A 22,984-nucleotide genomic window follows, 5' to 3' on the forward strand; every position below is an offset into this window, starting at 1 on the left:
TATCTGTGCCAGCAAAAAAAAACATTTGAAGCTGTTTATATATATATATATATATATATATATATATATATATTATTAGGTAGCTTTTTATAGGTGTCTATAGTTTGTTATATGTAGTTGACTGACTACAAAATTGGATTTTACAGACTGTAATTTGAATCCATTTATATTGGATGCCTATATAAATGGGTGGTTGCATACACTAACATTAGACTGGAATGAAAAAATGTTTAGAAAAATAACTTATTAGATGGAAACTTTGGGGCATTTGTGTATTGTCACAGTCTTTAGGAAAGAGACACATATTTAAAATTATCTCTATTGTTGTCAAAAGTCTATTTCTACTTCTTTGATTGGTGTGCAGTACTAGACAAAATATTTTCCCCAGGATGCATTATTAATGTGGTATAATTTATTTTGGATTAGATTTGTTAAATCAAAAAACTGAATGCAGTAATTCCTTAATATTTAATCAAACATCTAATGCCAGGCCAGATATCTCATGTGAGATGACTTTAAAATCAAGGGGATAATCATATGAATTAATAATTACATTGTAAATCCAACAGAAAGAAATGAATTATATTGCTGTTTTTACTTCTGAATTTGTCTGAAGTGGATTTGCCAAAGTGATGAAAAAGCACATTTAGACAAAAATAGTTCAATGTACTGATTACTATCTGCTGCTGTGCCAAAGTTACCAAGCCCCGTTAATTTCATCTGTGTTTTATACAAGGCATGGTCAAAGATTCAGTAAAATCCTTCAATGAGTTCAATGAGTTTCTTGACAAGGTTGCATACTGTAGTCACATGACTCTTTGAAGCCCCCCCGTGCAACATATGATGATCATGTTTAAAGCAGTGTGGCATGGAACTGGGCATGGGCAATGTTACATGGGGCTAATAAAGTGTAGTTTATTCTGCTGTAGAAAACATCTCGGTGCGCTGTTGGTGCTTTTGTATGCTGTGCCTGAGAGAGCCCTGATGGCGCCAGTATAATAACTATTGTGAGATCTACATCATTCTTCTGGCTGAAAGACGCAGAATACATTAGACCAAAAGGAACATAGTATTCTAAAAGCAAATTTAAAAACACATATGTTACATCAGAATGTGGACCTGGTGCTTAGATGATTAAAACTAATTCCTCAAATTAATTTAGAAACTAGACCTCTAATATGATTAAAACTTCTTGACAAATTAGGACACTCAGATTTTATTTTTAAATTCTTTCCTGCAGAGACTTTATTTAAATACAGACAGATTTACTTTTAGCAGAACAAATCATTTCAAGTAAAATGGAACTATACATAACAACTTGGAGTTTAGATTTAAAAGCAAATCATCTAAACCAGCCTTTTTAAGCAGACTTCCCCTTTTCCCATATACATTTTAGCTTCTATGTGTTATTTTCTTTTGTGGGTGTTATTCTCTTTTTGGGTTGTGGTGAGTAAAGGCAAGTTATATTTCTTGTCATGTATGCATTTTGCAACAATTTTTTATGGTATTTATGTATTACGTCAAGACAAAACTCCTCTCTGGATTTTTTCTTGTGCCAGAAAGCCAGTGACAATCCATATCAGAATCGTCAGAGGTTGGTGAAAAAAGACAACTGGGCCAAAATTACCACCACAAATCAGGTACGACAGTGGAATGTTGCTATAGGCAGACATGGGGTGACCACGGGGGTGGAAATATTTTCTTTCTAAGAAAGGTAAGTGGGAAAAAAATAAGTGCATTCCTTATCATGTGTGGACCTTCCAGTGATGCTCAGCTGTTGAAGAAGAAAATATCTCTGTGAGGGCTCTCAATGTTTAGAATAATGTATAACTGCCTCCGAGGTAAGACATAAATAGCCTGGTCAGAGTGCCACCCCAATCCTTCAGTACAATCACAGAACCAGGACATTCATGGCAAACCTTAGAGACCATGGGCCTGATTTAATAAATCTCTCTAAGACTGGGGAATTAGACTATAATGGGGGAACCTGGGTGATCCAGCAAACCTGGATTTGATTTGGTCCAGGATTAAAAACATTTATCAATAGCAATGATTTTCATGAAATTCAGGTTTGCTAGATCACCTAGTTTCTCCCATGATAGTCTATCCTCCCAAGTATTGGAGAGCTTTGATAAATCAGGTCCATTAAGTTCAATTTACAATTTACCTTTTTCTATTTCTATTCTATTTCTACCTTCAGAGTAACCAGTAGTTACCTCTACTGAACTACAAAAGCCATAGCAGCTGGAATATATAGGAACCAGAAGAAAATGTTTTTCTGATAATTTGTCTGAAGAAGAGGCTGACAATATAGACAAGTTACATTTATGGTGGGGAAAAACTTTAAAAAATGAATGAAGTATATGTTGATGGAGTTTCTTGTATTTCTTTGGAAAATTAGAGGGGGTGTGTTACCGTGATATTGACTGTAAATGAAGAATTAGACTATAATGGAAGAACCTTGGTGATCCAGCAAATATGGAATTGATTTGGTTCAGGACTGAAAGCATTTGTCAATAGCAATGATGTTTTATGAAATCCATTTCAGGTTTGCTAGATCTCCCAAGTTCTCCTATGATAGTGACTATTTACAAAACACATTGTGATGTGTGTAATGACCCACTTGAAATGTGTGCAAATGTATTGCTAGTATTAGCTGCTGTAAGCCTCCCAGCTCTGCCCACAAATGCTGGGGTATCTCACTCTTTGTTAACGAGAATAAATACAATGCTACAAAGGGCATATCCCTTGTAATAGCCCAGGCAGGTGGGTGAAATTTGGAACTCATTACAATATATTGAAAGAGTTACTAAGCAATATAGGAAAATGTTGAGTTGTTTAGTAAATGGTCAGTTATTCAGTCTGGTGACATGCTCCTAAAGATTATGACAGTGTCATTGATCAGTGTCATTGACATTGTCATCAGTGTATGACAGTGTCATTGTGTCATATGTCAGTGTCAGTGAAGAAAAATATCTCAGTATGTTTTTAGGATCAGTCATTTACTACATTTTATTGTGTCATGCATAGTTTCATTTTATTGGCATATTCATTGTTGTTTAAATCTTGGCAATTAGTATGAAAATGACCAATCTTGTTGTCAACATGGAGGCATCCGTCTATATGTTCCATATATGTCTATAGGGCTTTCTTGCACATGCATACATAGATGTACTGTATAAAAGACTAGTCACTGTACTGTAGTATACACTGTACTGGGCAGTAGTACATGTTCCTGTACTAAAGTCACTGGTCCTACACTGTAAAATTTAGTCTGTATCCCCTGTAACACCTATACACTTCCCTCACCAGCTAGCAGCTTAATTAAACCTCCACAATGATGTTTCATTATGTGACACAGTACACATGAACAGTACACATGATCAAGTTCTCAGGGGTATAATAGATTCTTAATGTCTTCCTCACCCTTGGCCCTTAACAGACGGAGTGCTGTGTAAATATATAAAGGACTGCTGACATTTCTGCTGTCCTATGCCAGTTGTGAACCCAAAAGCAGAGCATCCGCCATGTATTCTCTCTTTCCTGCTCCCACCAGCCATTCTATTATAGAATGTTGTGGTCCCAGACCTTTCTCTGCCTGAAAAGTAATTGGGTGACAATGAAGTTAACCTGATAACTTCTATTAAATTAGCACTTCCGTGATGTGTACTACAGATCACTGTTTGCTAGGAGTGTGACAGCCGTGACCAATACGTACACATCCTTGTCAGTCAAAGGATAACTGGAAAAAAAATTAGCTATTCAGTGACATTCACACAACTGAGAACTAAACTTTCTATTGATTCTAATTTTTAAATGTGGAGCACTTCACAAGAATTATTTCAACATTAATAAAATATGCCTATAAATGTTTTTTTTTTAATCAATACAACCATGGCTACAAATAAGATTTTATCTTGGATATATGTAAAACACTTACCAAAAGAAAGCTCATTTCCATCATTTCTGTCATCCTGTGAGCTGAGATAACTCGATCTACGTAGGAGAGGTTACACCTATAACACCTTACCAAGCTTCAGGTCTTGTGGTAGTCCCTGCAAACAAAGGTAAAAGATTTTAAATGTGATTTTTTTGTTTTTATTCTAGAAGTTGGATCTTCAATTTAATCATAGAAACAAGAAGATTTAGAGGTTTGATGATCAAGTAGTCTGTTGGGTCTAGGACAGCATTTCTTGACCATTTTATCTTGAGAACCCCCTGAAATAACTTAGGGGTCTTCAGGGAACCCCAGCTATAATTACTATATCCACAGGAACCCTATGGTTACACAGAACCCTGATTGAGAAACACTGGTCTATGGTTTGAGTAGGGGATAAGAATTTTGAGTAAAGATATAGCTAGGTTTAGCACAGAGAAATAATTGAGTTTTGCTAACTTAATTTCCAATGAGCACCTGCAAACCACACTTCATGCAGTTATTACACTCAGCGATTAATAAAAACAACAATGTGTAAACTTTTTTGGAAGTATTGTCAGACCCTCCAACCTGACCTTCAACACTTCAATGCTTTTCTTGGGGGATTGCCTGAATGTCAGGTATGTGATATCTGTCTACTATAATGGGTCATGATGAAGGGTCTTGCATTTACAGTTGTTACATTTTTAGATGCACCAAGCAGGCTTTGATTATTATCAAACACTGTACCACAAAAAATAGGAATGTAGCTTAATGAATCCTACACATAAAATTACCACAACTATTGGTATAGAAAGAAAACTTATCGATAATAACAAAAATGGTATTTAATTTGTTATTCTAAAACAGTGTTTCTCAACCAGGATTCTGTGGCACCCTAGGGTTTCTCCAGGTGTTGCTGGGGGTTCCTAGAGCAATTTGAAGTTTGTGCCTCTCAGGTCAGTTTAAGTGACCCCAATGATCTTATTGGCTACATTCTTCCCACTGGCCAGCAATGTATTGGGTTTCCTGAAGGCCTGAAAGTTATTCCAAGGGCTCCCCTGTGTTAAAAAGGTTGAGAAAAGCTGATCTAAACTAACAAAGCAGAAGTGAACTAAAAAAATCACTCACCTTTCAGGTGACACGGATGGGAAAAAAAAAGCTGATAATACAGCGTATGTGTGCGATCAGCACCCCCCCCCCCTTCATTGAAGAAAAATCTCATTCCGTGCATGCCCAAGATCAGGGGGTTTAGTGCAAATTAACACTGTTTATTAGGTAAATAATATATTTTTTTAATAGCAGGGTATAGATGCACCCAAAAACAGGAATTTAGGAAGAAGAAGACCTGAACGAGGGATATTTGGGAGGCATTGATTGGAGAAGGATTGGGAGCTGAGTGTACAGGTAACTGCAATGCTGTGTATGTCGGGCCCCCAGTTTATATCTGGTCGGGACCCCTTTTCGTCGAAAACTGTCCCCACCCATGGCCACATCTACAGAACAGCAGCTCAGGCTGTTTGAGGTCAGGCTGGCTGAAAATGCTGTTTTCCTATTGCTAAAAGTGTGGTCTGAAGTAAAAGCCGTCAACAATATCTTCCAAAGCCATTACAAACCAGAATGTTTTCTTTTTTTAATTGCACTCACACAAATAATTAATGAACAAGTGTATTATCAAAACAAGACAACACCAAATTAAAGCAATCTCATTACCAACCAGGAAAACGTCCAACATTTTTATATTAAATAGATGGTTCCTATAAATAGAGAAAATTGAGCAAATATGAAGCCAGGGCCCCAAACGCAAAGCATTCCAGCTCCCTGTACCTCTGTTTATTCTGTCAGTTGGGGCCCTGGGGAATGTGAGGCCCAGTTTGTTCCCCCCACTTCACATAACTGGCCCTGCAGATACCATGAGGTAAACACCAAGGATAAGAGACTTCTATAGGCTATAGTTCCAAGATATATACAGAAGAAAAACCTATGAATAGAATGTGTAATGTGAGGTCTGGGCAAATGTGCTTCTGCTTACCAAGTTACCAGCCCATAGCATGACTTTATAATGGCGGAGAATTTCATGACAGTATAAATAGGCTTCAAAGTCTATAAATATATATATGTATGAACATGTAGGCCTCTCATTTACCTCAAGCAAACTGGCCTCCAACCCTCACCTATACAATGGTTGCTTCAGAGGCCTTCACGTACAGGTGTTTCCATAGTAACAGTATAGGGCAAACTACCCCACCCAGCTCCCCCACAGTCTCCTCATTCCACTGCTATTACCTCAGGATTTCAGCTGCTGTCCTGTGATTGGCTTGGAGGGAGACTGCTGTCTTTCCACGGGTACCAATCACAGCACACAGAAGCCTCCAATGTTCTATAATCACTGGCAGATTCAGCTCTATACAAAAATATAATACATTTTTTCCGTATTAAAGTGTAACCTAAGCCACATTTTCTTTTGTATTGTGTAAAGACGAGTTAATACCCCCACCCCTATGTTTATTTTGCTATCTCTGCCCGTTTGAAAGGTTTCATATCACTGCCTGTCGCTTTGTGACATTTGTATTTTACTGTTGTCATGGAAACAAGAATTGTTGATAAAGTTTTAGTAGAGGTGACATTTGTTATGGCAACTCTTATATGACAGGAAGTAATATGAAACTTTTCAAACAAGGATACAGTCTCCTGTAAAAGCTTGGCAGTGGCCCTTTTTTTTACTTTACAACAGACTTTCTTGATTTAAGGGGAACCCTTATATCAGTACATAGTTAGTGGGAAGAATGCCTCCTTTATTGCTGCCCCCATACAGCCAAAAAGATCATTGTTTACACGTAAACTCAAGGAACCCCTAGCAACCTCTGGAGGAGCCCTGAGTGAGAAACACTGCTTTATACTAACCAAAATGTAAACAAACACACCTCCAACACACACCACCCTCTATAAAACTATACTACAAAATGAATAAATAAAATACAATTTTCACTCAGCTAAAACAGTGTTTACATGGCAACAATGCAGCGTTCTATTTTTATAATACTTTTGATCCTATAGGACATACTTTACATCCTATATGGGCAAATTGCCTTCTTTTTGCATTACTACTGCATTGGGAAACCCAGTCTAGCGCTTCTGGTGTGAATGAGCATTAAAGCAGATCTCTAGAGGATATAAAAGACACAAAAAAAGGCAGCCCTGTAAACATTTATTAAAGGGTATGTTTAGCAAGCTGTTCATTATAACTCCACAAAGCACTGTATTCTCTTGTCATATGATTCTCTGCAATGTAACCCTCCTTCCTAAGAAGCACAGGGGGCAGTTTTTGGAAACAGGGCAAATGTACTTTTCACCGAGGCAGAGAGACTCTAAAGTTAACAAATGAAAGCCACAAAACATAATATGACTACACAATGAAAAAACACAGAAGACATTTTTAGTAAAAAAGTTAAGAAACAACCAGTAGAGCCACATAACATCAATCATAGCCCCCATCCCTAGACCTATGCCATGTCCAGTGATTCCTATTGTCATATTAATAGGGCTAACCAGGTCTGCTGCTTGAATTAGTGTTTGTTTATCAAGCAATTAGAAACTTGTCTCGTGCTTTCCATATACTAGAGAAAAATTCTCACAGCTCACAGTGGTGTGCCGCTCACTTGTCCTGCCCATTTCTGTTCCTAGAAGTAAGTAATGATGTGGCAAATCTTTTGACTTCAATTCTGCTTTAAAGTGAATGTAAAATGTTTATTACTTGATTTGAATGTGCATAATAGACTATAATGTTATCCTTGCGACCTGTAAATTTAACTTGATATCAGCTGGAAATTCACAATTGTCCATATTTTTGGTTTTCAGGTTCCAGTTATGGCCGAGCTGCATGAAAAATTTTGCACCTTCATCTGGGATATCATCAATAACCCAGAGCTTAAAGCCCTTTCTCCAAGCCTAGTCAACCCAACCCCTATCCAGTATGCCAGCTTCCTGCTGTCAGTAGTCACCTGTTTCATCGGATTGGTGGGCAATGTCATTGTGATTGCCGTCACATCCTTCCTCATGAACAAGTACAAATCCAAAATATGGTTCCTGAACTTAGCAGTAGCCGATTTCACTTTCATCCTCTTCTTGCCTTTCAATGCAGTTTCGGTCATCCAGGCGCACTGGCCCTATGGATCCTATATGTGCAAATGCTATAATTTCTTTACCTTTGTCAACATGTATGCCAGCATTTACATCCTCGTCGCACTCAGCATTGATCGTGCTTTGAGCATTGCCAAACCAATATGGCACATGAGGTTCCTTTCCAAAAAGATTTGTTACTGCGTCTGCACTCTGATTTGGATAACAGCGACACTGTCTAGCATTCCTGCGTTTGTTCACAGTGACGTATACGATCAAGACGGATACTTTCAGTGCACTCTTTTTTACAACGACCTCAGTAATTTTGCTTACATTACTAGCAATATGAAAGTCAACGGAACAGAATTCAATTTTACACGGGAGGAATGTCAAGAAGATATAGAGGATGAAAACGATTACCAACTATGGAATGATATGTTTTCCGTAACAACCGGGCTTCTAATTTCACAGCATGTGATTGGCTATTTTATCCCACTCAGCATTATTCTGCTGACCAATCTTGTCATTGCTATTAAGGTAAAAAATTCGCAATCGGGACCATCATCCAAACTGTACAGTGTGGTCATCGCGGCAATTATGGCGTTCTTCTGTTCAAGGACGCCGCTGGTTATAGGGCAGATCATTTTCCTGACTTCTGCTCACACTTTAGATTTATCTCTGATGTACAAAGCGATTATGTTTTTGCCCATTTTATCCAGCATAGCTGCTACCAATAGCTGCCTAAATCCGATTATCTATGTGCTGATTGGGAATCAAGTCAGAAGTCTGATTTGTAGAGTGCTCAAAAAACTGTGATAGCTTGTTCACTGAGAGAAGAAATTAATTGTCCTGGTTCTGGTACTGCTTCTCAGATATTTTACAAATATCTCCTCCATACTACATGTGTTAGTTACTTAAAATACAAAATTACTTTTGGGAATCCCATAGGCTTCCTAATTTAGTATGTTATACAATCGAAACTGTTTTGCAATATCTGTTTGATAAGTGGTTGATGATGCCAGAAATGTATTGAGCTTCAACTTTCTTGTAGAGAACAGACAATTTTGCTCCTGCTGCACTAAAAACCCTAAACAATACCAGTCATATCCAGTTTGCCTATGTGACATACAGAACACCTCCACCTATGATTTGCAGAGTGGAAGGTGCTCAAAATCAGGAATGAGAAGCCTGGGTGATAACTCTGCTCCTCCAATAGATACAGTGCAGTGAGTGAGCATTGTCACTCTAGGACAGAGAACGTATGTTAGCAGCTTTCATACATTAGAAAAATGTGTGAATCTTGTGTGAAAACATTTATAAATACACGCCTAAGAGTTAAGATAATTGGAGTTAAATATTCAGAGATTCGGTATGTGAAGCACTAGTTCAGATGGGTGGTAAGGTTGGGGTACAGTTTCTGCTTCCTTACAACCATGAAGGAGGAACCCGCTACATGTAGCTTCTCACCTGTGACTTCACTAATGAAAGTATATTCTCTCAAGCCTTGAAGAGCTTTAATAAATCAGGTACATTGCATTTATCTACACATTTGCCCTAATTTGTCATGCCTGCATATTAATTGACTCTGGCAATGATCAGTGATTTACAATTACAGGCTTTCCCTATGGTCTGTTTAGCTGCTGAGGTAGAATGAATCATTCATTTATTTGTGATTATTATTCCAGAGGGCTTCATGTCGAAAGTGCCAGGCTTGGATTAGGTACCATGGTTTGCGGTGACTGTTTTGAGATGTCAGACCAGAAGTCTTCAACGGTTAAGCAGGTTGACCATTTAGTAAACCAAAGAAATTGGGGTCTTACAATCACTTTTGGGTTTCCATTTTCTAGTTTTATTGAACTACCTAATAAAGCTAAAGGGGACCTTCCACTGAGAGATTATAGAAGCTGTCATTGCTGACCTGGTCCTAAACAGTAGAGCTTTCCTGGTTGGTGTTCTTATTCTTTGTCTTTAATACCTATTAAATCACTGACCCAGAATGAGAACACAGCTCAATTGTTCATCCAATTACCCAATAACTTGCCACGTATTGAAAATATTAAAACCAACAGATCAGTTTGATACCTAAGCAATGAGCGTTCATTTAGTATGAGTAATGGTAGCTTACATGAGCTCTGAGAAAAAGGTCTACGTAATCTAAAAGGTTGTCTTATACTTGCCAGAATAGACTCTGGAGAATTTGTATCATCAACCATTTGTGAGATGGTTATCAGCTTTTATGAACACACCAAGGCTATGTTTTCTCAATTAAGTGAGCTTACCTGGCAAAAGAGCTGGTTATGGGTTACTGTTGAGTGAAAGCTCTTTACTCCTCAATTTCCTATAATTAGAAATTTTGATGAAGACTTATTGTAACTCTAGTATAGGGATGTGGTAATAGAGGAGTTCTGCATCTTTGTATAAGAATCCCAATGGATTTATAGGCTTAATAGTGGAGCTCTGCATCTTTGTATATGAATCCCCATGGATTTATAGGTCTAACAGTGGAGCTCTGCATCTTTGTGTATGAATCCCCATGGATGTATAGGCTCATAGGCTCATTAGAGAAGTTCTGCATCTTTATATAGGAATTCCCATGAAAATTTAGGCTTATTAGAGGAATTCTGCATCTTTATATAGGAATCCCATGGGCAGTAAGACTCTCAAACACTGGAGAGAATAGACTGCCATGGGAGAATATAAATATATATATATATATATATATATATATATATATATTGATGGGACAGAGTTTCCTGTATTTCTTTAGAAAAGTGATGGGGTGATGATTGTGTTGAGACTGTGTATGTCTGTGTATGTCTCTCCAAAGGCTGGAAAGTGCCCAGCTATTTTATTAATATACATGCTGCATACAATTCCCAAAACACAATTAAAAAACAGCACTGGTGACGTCTCCAAATATGATATTATAACAGACATAATAAATGTGCATTCATGTGTGTGTATCCAGCCTTTGCAGTAATTGCCCTGTATCCACTAATAAAAGTCCAGTGCAGTCATACAGGACACACCACATATGTTTCCTGTAACCATATGAGACCAATAATCAAAATGTAATTTAAAGGGAAAAATTTCTGTCTATATTACAACCTAATTAAAACTAAATTGCAACTATGTAATTATAAGCAACTGGAATAAATACATTTTACCAATAAACTAAATGTGTCATTAATGCCAGATGTACCCCATGTTTTACCTGGTACTTAAAATATTCCTGATATTAACGACCTGCACAAAAGACTCTACTTTTTTGTATATATTTGACTATATATATATATATATATATATATATATATATTTATTTATTTATTTATAATAGACAAATGTTCTTTCTTTTTTTTTTAATTATTTTTCTTTCAATGCCACTAAGAAAAATAGTGAGGTAAATCACTACAGTGGGGACACCTAACTAACTATGGCACCTTTGAACTTTTTATAGTAAAAATTTAAACTTACTACATTTAAAGCTTAACTGTGAATAATGTACACTCTTGATTTTAAATACATTTAATTCCAAATACATGTTTTTCATTCTTTTACCTACCTACCTAAACCTTTTCATATAAGGCTGCAGTCACATGAATATGACCATGTCTGATTTCTGCCCTTCCTGTAAGCAGGGAGTATTGGCAAAATATTTTTATTTAGGGCATTCAGTTAGCAGCTGTGCTGGCTGCATTTTATGTCACTTTAAAGTGTCAGGAATCCATTGCGTAGCGTCACCAAGGATGAGTGTTATAAGTTCCTACATAGTTATAGTGCAGAGGAGATCTTATAAAGAAGAGAATAGAGTCAGGACCCCAGAACGTAAAAAAAAATTGAAATTCTTCTTTAACCCCAGAGAAGGTGGTAAAAACATTTTCTGAAGAATTCAAATGGAAAATGAATGATAAAGTGTAACCTATCAGCTGGAGAACATGTGAGGACTCCAGGCCTTTTTCATCTTCAAATCGCTGAGGTCCACAGAAGAGGAGCGAAAGAGCCACTGAACAGAACTGCAGGTAGGGCAGTTCACACATACTGTACGTATTTCAACAGGTTTTTGAATATGTCTATCCTAAAGCTGACCCTCTGTCATGTGTTTTTTGTACAAAAAATGTGTTCTGCAAAAAAATAAAAAATAAATACATTTTTAAAAGTTAAAAAATAATCATTAATTGAGACAACATTGATACATCAGCAAGACTCAAGATAGTAAAAAAGGGGAGTTTTATTTAAATTACATTTAGTTGAACTAAAAGGAAAGGTCCCCACTATTCCAACATTTTTTTCAATTTTTTCTCATAGTACAGAGAAGGGATATGTAATATGAAAGCTGAAATGAGCTAAACAAAAAGAAACTCTGAATACATTTGTCATATGTGTTCCTTGAATTTGGTGTTTGAATTTTGGCGTCCATCCTATAATTCTTTCAGATCCAGCATGAAACAAATCCTGCAAATTTCCTCTGTGTTGAAGTTGCTCCTGCTGCTGTCTTTTTTTGGGCAGGAAGGGTGGTTTTGCATCCACTTCCTTGTAGATGATTGCAAACAGCCATATTGATACCCACAGATCTGTGTCTTGCAGAGGCCATGTATGGTGTGATTATGTCACCACTACTTTTACATGGTTACATCTGATTTCCTAAATACATTTGGTATATATATAGTGGATTAATACACTCTTTAACCAGGCACGTGCACACGAGGGGGATAGGGGGGTGTTTCCAGGTGTTTGCCCTTTTTATCATTTGCGCCTATTACTCTTCTACTTACTCAGGGCCAGATTTACCACTAGGATATGTAGGGAGCCTTGGCCACCAGGAGCTGCACCAACTTTCCCAGCTCACTTAAAAATTATGGTGCCAGCTAGTGATTATAGACTCACACACACAGTACCACCAGCCAAATCTCATTCCCTGAACTTTTGCCAGCCCATCCTGCGGTGCATTAATTGTAAGTTAGGATGTGGGGCAGGGCAGAATGTTGTGAACATCTTGTGAGTTTCGCCCTGTTGTTTTGAAGTTTGCCCATTCCAACACAAATTCTAAATCTGTTTTAATAAAAGGTAGTGTACCTGCAGTTCGGCTTTTTGCCTTTGAAAGTGGATTGAACCAACCTGAAATTAAATATATTTCTCACAGTCTATGGCAATAAGTTCTGCCCATCGCCTGCTACTGTAATCCAAAGAGTGGATAATTCTTCCACCTAGAACAATAAAAAAATTATACTTTTAGTTGCTTCTTATGCTTATACTACTTAAGAAATCAGCAAGACCAGCTCGTGTCTGCCTGCCAACCAGTACGTACATAATGGGGTTCAAGCAGCAGTTGGTATAGGCAATGTTACAGAGAAGTGGCAAGAAGGTCATGATTTTAAACATGGCTACTAAGTTCATATTTTTAACAGCAGCCAAAAGAATAATTTCGCCTAAAATGAGTGGTGTCCATGTGACAAAGTACACTATAATGATGGTGATGACTATTTTGTAAAGCCTATGTGTGTTCACAGTTTGGGATTTTTGGACCTGTACGGCTATGGTGATATTAGAAAACATTATAACACAGAATGGAAGGAAATAACCAATAACTAAGAGAGGGATAGTAAAACACTGTAAAGAAAATATTATGTTATTCCAAATTACAAGTGTGTTCTCATCACCGCAGCATTTTTCTGCTGTACATCCATTGCAAAAATAGTGGAACTTGTTGTATACATCTAGGTAAACCTTCTCTTCTAAGTTTAGAGGTTCAGTTAAATTAAAAGTAGGTTTAAGGGCTGCATCGTCGAGGTCTTTAGCACAAAATAAACTGCAATATCTATCTTCTCCAATTTTAAATTCACCACTAAAAACCAAAACTGGGAGACTGGTAAATATGGTTATAATCCATATCATCGTGCAGATCCATTGTGAAACGCGTTGAGATATAAACGTACGATGAAACATTGGCTTTGCAACAGACAGAACTCGACTGAGGTTTAATGCTATGAGGATGAAAATGCTAGCATACATATTGACACAGATAACGAAGAGAAATATCTTGCAGATGTGTTTTCCATATGGCCAGTGGCCTTTTAACACAGCAAAGGCATGGAGAGGCAAAAGGAGGAGAGAGACAAAATCGGTGATGGCCAGGTTTAAGAACCAGATTTTAGATTTATGTTTCTTCATTAAAAATATGTTAAAAAAGATGACAATGGCATTGCCAATCAGTCCTACGACACATGTCACCAAAGACAGCACAAAATTAAAATTTCTTAGCGGAACAGAATACTTGATTTGATACTCAATAAGGTCCAGAATTTCTTCAGTGGAATAGCACCGACTGTACAAAGACATTTTCCTTTTGGAATGTTGAAGCTGAAAATAAACGAATGGGAATGTCATCACATTTTTTAATTGATATTAAAGCTAAACTAAAATACAGTTTTGACTTTAGAGGGATAGGTCATTTAGGGCAGGATGAGCCTATAAGAGAATAGCTTTAGTTGGTACTATAGCTAGAATAATAGATACACTTTAAGGAATTTTCAGCAGTGGTTTTAATGTATATTCATTGTCTTCCCCCTATTATGTATTTTTAAATACAGACACACATTTTTAATAGTTGTATAGCCATTGTTATCTGTCTTTGTTACCACAATGACAATAAAGCCATACAATTTTTCGGTCCCAGTACAGTAGAAGCATTCTTATTTTGGTCCTTAGAATAAAAAGTCACTGCTCTAGGAAGATATTTAAAAATAATAAAAATATAACATTTTTTAGCATGCAGTTTGCATACAACTGGGATATGCATCAAAATGTGGCTTGCCTTTGTCTTGACCTGCAAAGTAGCATTCAAGAGGGGAGAGAGAATGGTGGCACTAGAGGTGTAGGAATCATACAGGTAACAATATTATCAATCCTTAAGGTTAGACAGTTTACAACTTTTGTTCAACAGGAGGGGATTGTTACCCACAAAAAAATTAACATTCATGTATTATAGAAATATTACATACAAAATAATGGCAACAATTTAACCAAGCATATCACCAATCCATATATCAACAGTCCAATATTTAGGGCGATATTATTGAAACTTTACTTAGTAATTCTATCTGGCTAAGGCAGTACACTAATACAATTATACATGCATTATATTTCCAAGCAAGTATTTTATTACAATAACAAGTAGAATTAAAATAAGAATAATAATAGTAAGGTACTAAAAGCTTTGACAAATTTTCTGTAAAGAATTGCTTCCAAAAATTAGCTGAAATTTAACTGTAAAAAGGATATTATCAGATTGGACAATTATATATTATCAGCTTTCTAAATTCTGTTTTTTTTTTCTATAAAACCCTTGTCTTCACTCTGTTTTGTCCAAATGAATTAATTGCTGAAGTTGTGGTGATATTAAACCCTGGTTCTCCAATTTTGGGCTTTTAAAGTCACATGGAGGGGAGTCTACAAGGAAATGAAAAATAGAAAGCATAAAATATGCTACTTCTACAATAGTAAGTGACCAGGATTTCCAGACCAGTTATCAGTGGAATAAGATAGTGACTGCATGAAGAAGTGCCCAACAATAAAACAGGTATATGTAAATCAAGAACATATCCTTTTTTTATTTTTAGATAGAATATTGGTGCTCTAAAATTACTGTTTCTGTGTCATTTGCAAAGCCGTTCTAATCATCTTTTAATAGATCACTTTTAGAATGTAAGCTTGGTTTTTTGATGTTTTGATAATGGCATGTGCATACTATTTTATTGCGGTGCAATAAAACTGATTGCTATGTGCATACGTGTGTGTGCAGTACACACATAGCTAAAGACTATGCAGAGGCCAATTTATTCTATGGAAACACTTATCCCTGTAGCTGTGTTTTATCAAGTAAACATTATATTGCCTTAGAGAGACACTACCCACCACCTCTAAGGGTCTACAAAACAATTCTCACTCACATGGATGCTTCAAGAAGATGCAGAAATAAACACCAAAAGAAATTCCTAGTTTGTTGCTCAGACTAAGAATGTGAGAATGAATGTTTAATTGGATTTTAAAGGGTCAGAAAATCCAAACTCAAACAATTTTAAGTTTTAGTAAAGGCTGGGGAGTTATACCACCTGACATTTTTTATATCTCTTGGGGATTCTATTAGTGGGATCTCTAATCTGGAGTTCCCAGGTCTGCACAACTACTATGATGATTATAGGAAGTCCTTGCTTTCCCTGTTGAGTTTATTAAAATCATATTAGAAAGAAAGTAATAGAAAGTTCTGAAACACTCAAAATGGAGCAGGAACACTAAAAAATGAGCAGGTAGATGAGAAAATAATCAGGAATTACAGCAGTAAAGTCTCAGTTGATCCAAGACATATAAATTAAAGGGTGTACTTACTTGATGAAATTCCTTTTGAATAAACCTTTTAGGTGGACTGAGCCTAAGTAAATTATTTGTATAAATACTACCTGTAAATTGATTTTTATTTTACACCTAACATAAAACCATGAATTGATTTCAGAAAGTAATGGTGACATGTTGTAATGCATTGCACTTCATAGCTAATTCGCTAATCAAAGCTTTAATCAAACAAAAAAAAATCTTACCTGCAGCCCAGCAGAAGTAGATTGGATTCCTTCTACTCAGCCAGCTATATAGCTAGTGTACTCATTATCTCACAGTCCGTGGTTTAAGACGTTGAAAAACAATTTTCTGCTGCCATCTCCGTTAGAATAATTTGCTGTTTCCGTTCAGACATTTAGCTGGTCCCTGGTTAATGGAATAACTTAATATTGTCCTTATTGCTTAGTGTGTCATTGTTTAGTTAGTACTGGACATAAGTCTGATCTTGTAAAAGACATCCCAAATATATGAATAAGAGGGGATAATATTGTGAAAGGGATGCAGATATCATTTTCCAGAACACATACAAAATCTTCTAAATCTCTCCTGAAAATCCAGAGTTGGTTCTAGCAACACTAACACTGTACATCTGCCTTCCCTGACCCTTTACTGGCCAGCTTAGTTTTGGCTTATGTGGTTAGAGGATTGGACCAGAGTTGGGAGGTCCTTGGAATACTTGATGTTTCCCCCTTCCAAAAGAAATTCTTTGCCTGGAGACTTATGGCTGTTTGACTGAGGAAGGAAGCCTGGTAGTGCAGCTGCACTGCCTTCTTTCTCTGGGAGCCATGTAGGTCTGTTGTATATGCACAATGAGGAGGACTGGGAAAGCAAATGCCACATCAGTTTGCTACTGGCAGCTCTTCATCAACACAGATGCTAAAGAGATCATTCACATGTTCCTACAAATTTGTTATGTTGATGGTTGAAACTACAATAAAACACTAACTTTAAACAGAGAGAGAGCAGTTAAGTTAAGGCTTAGCTCAAAAGGTGGTCCCAAGTGGGTGGCGGGGCTCAAACTGGTGGTGGTGGTCTTCTGAGCAGGTGCTTTTTTGCTCATTGACTGGTACACTGGCTGCTACCAAGAGCTGCTTGGAGACTATAGGCCTGATTTATCAAAGCTCTCTAAGACTGGAAAGGATAGACAACCTTAGGAGAACCTGGAGGATCTGGCAAACCTGCAATAGATCTGGTTCAGGATTGCAAACTTTTGCCAAATATTAACAAATGATTTAAAAAAATCCATTCCAGGTTTGCTTGACCCCCCAGGTTCTCTTAACACAGTCCATCTTCTCAAGTCTTGGATAGCTTTGATAAATCAGACCCCATCTGTGTAACGTTAGCAAACTTGTTGCTGATAAGTTTTGTCTCTGTGGATTTGTTTCTGGTCGTGTCGTTATGGTACTGACTGCTTTTGTGGACAAGTTTATGTTTTTCTATATCAATACAAAAACTGATGGAGTCTATGCAGAATTGTTTCTAGATGTCTTAGTACAATATATCTAAAGAAATGTTCACTTGAAAAATTTGAACATGTTTATTACTGTATTGTATGGCTGTATGTCCTAAGAAATTGTTTAGTTGTTTCTTATGCTTACTCTATTAATGAAATCAGCAAGATTAGCTCTCGCCTGCTGGCCAACCAGTACATACATGATAGGGTTCAAGCAGCAGTTGGTATAGGCAATGCTACAGAGAAGTGGCAAGAAGGTCATTATTTTAAGCATGACTACTAAGTTCATATTTCTAACAGCAGCCAGTAAAATCATTTCACCTAGAATTGCTGGTGTCCATGTGACAAAGTACACTATAATGATGGTGATGACTATTTGGTAAAGCCCGTGGGTGTTAACAGTCTGAGATTTTCGGACTTGTATGGCTATGGTGATATTGGAAAACAATATAACACTGAATGGAAGGAAATAACCAATACCTAGGAGAGGGATAATAAAACACTGTAATGAAAATATTATGTTATTCCAAATTACAAGTGTGTTCTCATCACCGCAGCATTTTTCTGCTGTACATCCCTTGAAAAAATAGTGGAAGTTGTTGTACACATCCAGGTAAACCTTCTCTTCTAAGCTTAGAGGTTCAGTTAAATTAAATTTAGAGTCATATGCTCTATTGTCAAAGTCTTTAACATAGAATAAATTGCAATATATATCTTCTCCAATTTTAAATTCACCACTAAAAAGCAAAACTGGGAGACTGGAAAATATGGTTATGATCCATATCATCATGCAGATGCATCGTGAAATGCGTTGGGAGATAAACATACGATGAAACATTGGCTTTGCAACAGACAGAACTCTACTGAGATTTAATGCCATGAGGATAAAAATGCTAGCATACATATTGACACAGGTAACAAACTGAAACATCTTGCAGATGTGTTTTCCATAGGGCCAGTGGCCCTTTAAAACAGTAAAGGCATGGAGAGGCAATAGGAGGAGAGAGACAAAATCGGTGATGGCCAGGTTTAAGAACCAGATTTTAGATTTATGTTTCTTCTTCACAAATATATTGAAAAAGATGACAATGGCATTGCCAATCAGTCCTATGACGCATGTCACCAAAGATAGCACAACATTAAAATTTCTTAGAGTAGCGGAATACTTGATTTCATATTCAAAAAGGTCCAGAATTTCTTCAATGAAATAGCAGCGACTGTACAAAGACATTTCCCTCTGGAAGGTTGAAGCTAAAAATGAACAAATGGGAATGTCACTACATTTTGATTATAGAAGAATAAGTGATTTAAAGAAGAATCAGCTTTTAAGGGAGAAGATGTGTGTATTATAGCTAGAATCATACCTCCAGTTTAAGCAATGTTCTGTAGTGGTTTTAAAGTACAGTCATTGCCCCCCCATATGTATTTTAAATACTGACATACATTATTAATGGATGTGTTTTTTTAGTATTTGGCCATTGTTTTGTCTTTGTTACCAAACATTTATTAAAAACATTTAATGTATTGGGTCCCAGTACTGTAGAAGCCACTGCACTAGGAAGATATTTTTAACGATAATGTTTTTTAAATAAAGTATGTTTAGCATGCAGTTGGCACTAAATCCCCACATTTGTAAATGTTGGGGAGATTTTCTCCCTTCTCATTTGTCCTAGGTTTTGGGGACAGTAATTGAAATCCCCACATTTAGACACAGATGAGAAAAAAACATACTGACATATTTAAAGACATTGTAATCCTCTTTGAGAAGGATATGTTTAATCAAGGATGTAAACTTGGTTATTGGTGTCTTGATATTGACATGTGTATACCATCTTATCCAGATCTAATGAAACGAAATGTGATGTACAAATATGTGTGTTAAACACACACAGCTAGGGACTATGCAGAGGCTAATTTAGTCCATGTAAGCACCTATCCCTATGGATATGGCTGCATTTATGCAAGTTAACATTATTTTGTTTATTAAAAGAGAGTAGGAACATCCAAAACTTGCAGGTGAACAGGAAAACTCAGAACAAGTTCCAAGACATAAAAAATGTCAAGGGGTTGACTTCCTTGTCTAACTTCCATTTAGATAAACCTTTTAGTTGGACTGACTTTCCAGTTAATATATGGTATAAGTGCTCACAGTACATTGTTTTTCACTTTCCACTTAACATGAGTTGATTACGGAAAGTAAGGGTGACACCTTATAATGCATTGCACTTAACATCTAATTCACTAATCAGAGCTTTAAACAAAAAAAAAAATCTTACCTGCAGCCCAGCAGAACTAGATTGAATTCTTTCTACTCAGCCAGCGATATAGATAGTGTCCTCACTATCTCACAGTCCGTGGTTTAAGATGTTGAAAAACAATTTTCTGCTGCCATCTCCTTTAGAATAATCTGCTGTTTCCTTTCAGACATTTAGCTGCTCCCTGGTTAATGGAATAACTTAATATTGTCCTTATTGCTTGGTGTCTTATTGTTTAGTTAGTACTGGACATAAGTCTGATCTTGCTCATTCCAAATATATTAATAGGAGGGAAAATTGTCCTGAAAGGGCTGCAGATATCATTTTTAGGAACACATATAAAATCTTTCTGTTCAGAAAATCCAGATGTGGTGCTAGCAACGCTAACACTGTGTGCCTCCTCTGACCCTTCCCTGGCCAGCAGGCTAGCAAGGTAGATGGAACTTTGTGTGATTATTGGGATGGGTTAGAGTTTGGAGTTCCCTAGAAACATGATAGTCTTTGGAATTTTTGAAGATTGAAAATGAATGCTGGCCCTGCTTGGAGATTTATGACTGTTTGAGGAAAGAAGCCTTGTACTGCAGCTGTGCTGCCTGCTTTCTCTTGGAGTTTTATGTAGGTCTGTTGTGCATGGAAGATAAAGGAGGACCGGGAAACACTTGCCACATCATTTGGCTTCACACAACTCTTCAACAACAAGAGATCACTCATGTGCTCTTACAGAATTGTAAATTGATGGTCAAAACTGCAAAAAATTCAAATTGAACCAAAGAGGAAGCAGTAAATAGACAAAAATGAGTATTTTCTTTGCACTTCAAGACTTAGCTTAGAGGGTGGTCGCTCCAGAATTGCAAATAGCAGTCTGTTGGTCAGATGCCTAAACCACATTCTGTCCAGAGGTTTCCCATAGAGTGAGAATAAGGGCAGTTGACAACTGGCCAACAACCATTTATCAAAATTTCCAGAACACCTATTTTTTTTAATACGCATAGCATTGCCAGCTGCATTTCGCTCTTTATTTTGCATTTTGCTCTTTGACTGGTATGCTGGCAGCTACCAGGAGCTGCCCGAAGACTGTTCGTGTAAACTTAGCCTTGGCAATCCTGTTACTGACTTACTAACAAATTATTTTAAGAAATCTATTCCACGTTTGCTGGATCCACCCAGGTGTCAGTACAAAGGGCCTAGTTTAAGCTCTCCAAGGCTGGAGAAGATACTTTCATCAGTGAAACTTGAAGCTCCAGCAAGCCTGGAATGGATTTCTTAAAAGTAATTTTCTATTTGTTAGCAAATATTTTGAATCCTGGACCAAACTCATTCCAGGTTTGCTGGATCACCCAGCTTCACTGATGAAAGTGTATCCTCTCCAGCCTTGGAGAGCTTTATTAAATCAGGCCCATTGTGTCTTGGTGATCCTTGTCCCTCCAACAGAATGTAGTGGGAAATACACAAAAATGCAGAAATAACAAGACCAAGAATAGAAGGATAATGTCCTGATAGCAACATTTGTTCTAATGAAAGCAGTCTAAGAGGGGATTTCTTCTCACTATGGTTAGATTTTCTCTCTCTTCCTGTTGGATTTTTGGGACAGATATTGAAATACTCACATTTGGGCAAAGGTGGAAAAAAGTTACGGGTTTTAATTATGACATGAAAAATGTTTATGTCAAGTTTTAGCTTTAGAAATAATTTAGGCAGTTAAAGGCATTTGGTGTGTTCAGCTATATCCAATATACAATGTTCAAAGTTTGCTTATTAAAAAGAGTGTCAGTTGTATATTTGGAAATAAATTGTAATTCTTTTTCAAAGGATGCATTTCAAGGAAGTAAGCTTGATTATTGCATGTGTATGCCATGTTATCCTGGTCTGATGAAACTGAATGTGATTTGTACATTTGATTGATTTGAAATACACAAATACACACACAGCTAATGATAATGGTGAAGAAAATGTATTACAAGAAATCAATTATACCTATAGATGTGGCTGCAATGTTTTGTTTGATAGAAACACTGCTTACCCATACATTATGACCTCAACCATAGGGGTCTACATGGTAACAAACTAAAGTTAAAGATTTCTCACTTCAGGGTGAGACAGATATAAACACCAAAAGAAACAAATATCTTGTTGACTTGACAAAAAATGTGAGAATTGAAGTTTAATTGGAGTTTAAAGGGTCATTCAAACAAAACATTAGAAATGTTACATTTTAGCAGAAAGGTTTCACCACCTGACAATTTCTTATATATATTAGGGATGCTATTGGTGGGATCTCTAATCCTGAGTCCCTGGGTCTGCACACCTACTTTGGTTATTATAGGAGGTCCTCACTCTCCCTGTTGGGTACATTGATTTTATATTATGAAGAATGCAATGGGTAGGTGGAAATGAAAACCATCAGGAATTACAGCAGTGAAGTTTCATATGATCCAAGATATAAAAGGAGTTGTAAGGTTGACTTCCTTAACCAAATTTTATTTATTTTTAAATAAAACTTCTTGGTGGACTGACCCTCAAAATTATTAATCAGCACACATTTTTAAAGTAAAATACTGTAATGCTATGCACTTAATAAATAATTCCCAATCAAAGCTTTTAAAAATAACTTATCTTACCTGCAGGCCAGCGGAAGAAAATTGGATTCCTTCTTCTCATCCAGCAATGCAGCTAGTATCCTCATTATGTCACAGTCCCTATTTAAAGACGTTGAAAAACAGTTTTCTGCTGCCATCTCCGTTAAAATGATCCACTCTTTCCTTTCAGACATTTTAGTGGGTCCCTGGTTAATGGAATAACTTAATATTATTTTTATTGCTCAGTGTCATAATGTTTAGTTAGTATTGGAAGTAA

The 22,984-nt window shown here is 36.7% G+C and overlaps 2 protein-coding genes across 9 annotated transcripts; one reads left to right on the forward strand and one right to left on the reverse strand.

The window, feature by feature from the left end:
• Positions 1-1,433: 1,433 nt before the first annotated feature.
• On the forward strand, positions 1,434-11,214 carry LOC140335276 (chemerin-like receptor 1). Of its 8 annotated transcripts, none has more exons than XM_072417799.1 (3): positions 1,434-1,446; positions 1,560-1,640; positions 7,775-11,214. In XM_072417799.1, the coding sequence occupies exon 3, from the start codon at positions 7,784-7,786 to the stop codon at positions 8,849-8,851; it is 1,068 nt and encodes a 355-aa protein (XP_072273900.1). In that variant the 5' UTR covers positions 1,434-1,446; positions 1,560-1,640; positions 7,775-7,783; the 3' UTR covers positions 8,852-11,214. The 8 variants fall into 8 exon arrangements, with proteins under 8 accessions (XP_072273900.1, XP_072273892.1, XP_072273898.1 ...); XM_072417797.1 differs by lacking the exon at positions 1,434-1,446 and adding an exon at positions 5,219-5,323 and having other exon boundaries at positions 1,519-1,640; XM_072417792.1 differs by lacking the exon at positions 1,434-1,446 and adding an exon at positions 5,219-5,323 and having other exon boundaries at positions 1,525-4,067.
• Positions 11,215-12,072: 858 nt separating this feature from the next.
• LOC140335277 (chemerin-like receptor 1) lies at positions 12,073-19,861 on the reverse strand. The gene is made up of 2 exons (XM_072417800.1): positions 16,627-19,861; positions 12,073-14,392 (listed from the first exon to the last, which is right to left on the reverse strand). Exon 2 carries the CDS (start codon positions 14,369-14,371, stop codon positions 13,265-13,267), a length of 1,107 nt encoding a protein of 368 aa, XP_072273901.1. The 5' UTR covers positions 14,372-14,392; positions 16,627-19,861; the 3' UTR covers positions 12,073-13,264.
• Between the last annotated feature and the right edge of the window lie 3,123 nt (positions 19,862-22,984).

Source organism: Pyxicephalus adspersus, chromosome 7 (assembly GCF_032062135.1).
Source record: "Pyxicephalus adspersus chromosome 7, UCB_Pads_2.0, whole genome shotgun sequence".
Classification (NCBI taxonomy): Eukaryota; Metazoa; Chordata; class Amphibia; order Anura; family Pyxicephalidae; genus Pyxicephalus; species Pyxicephalus adspersus.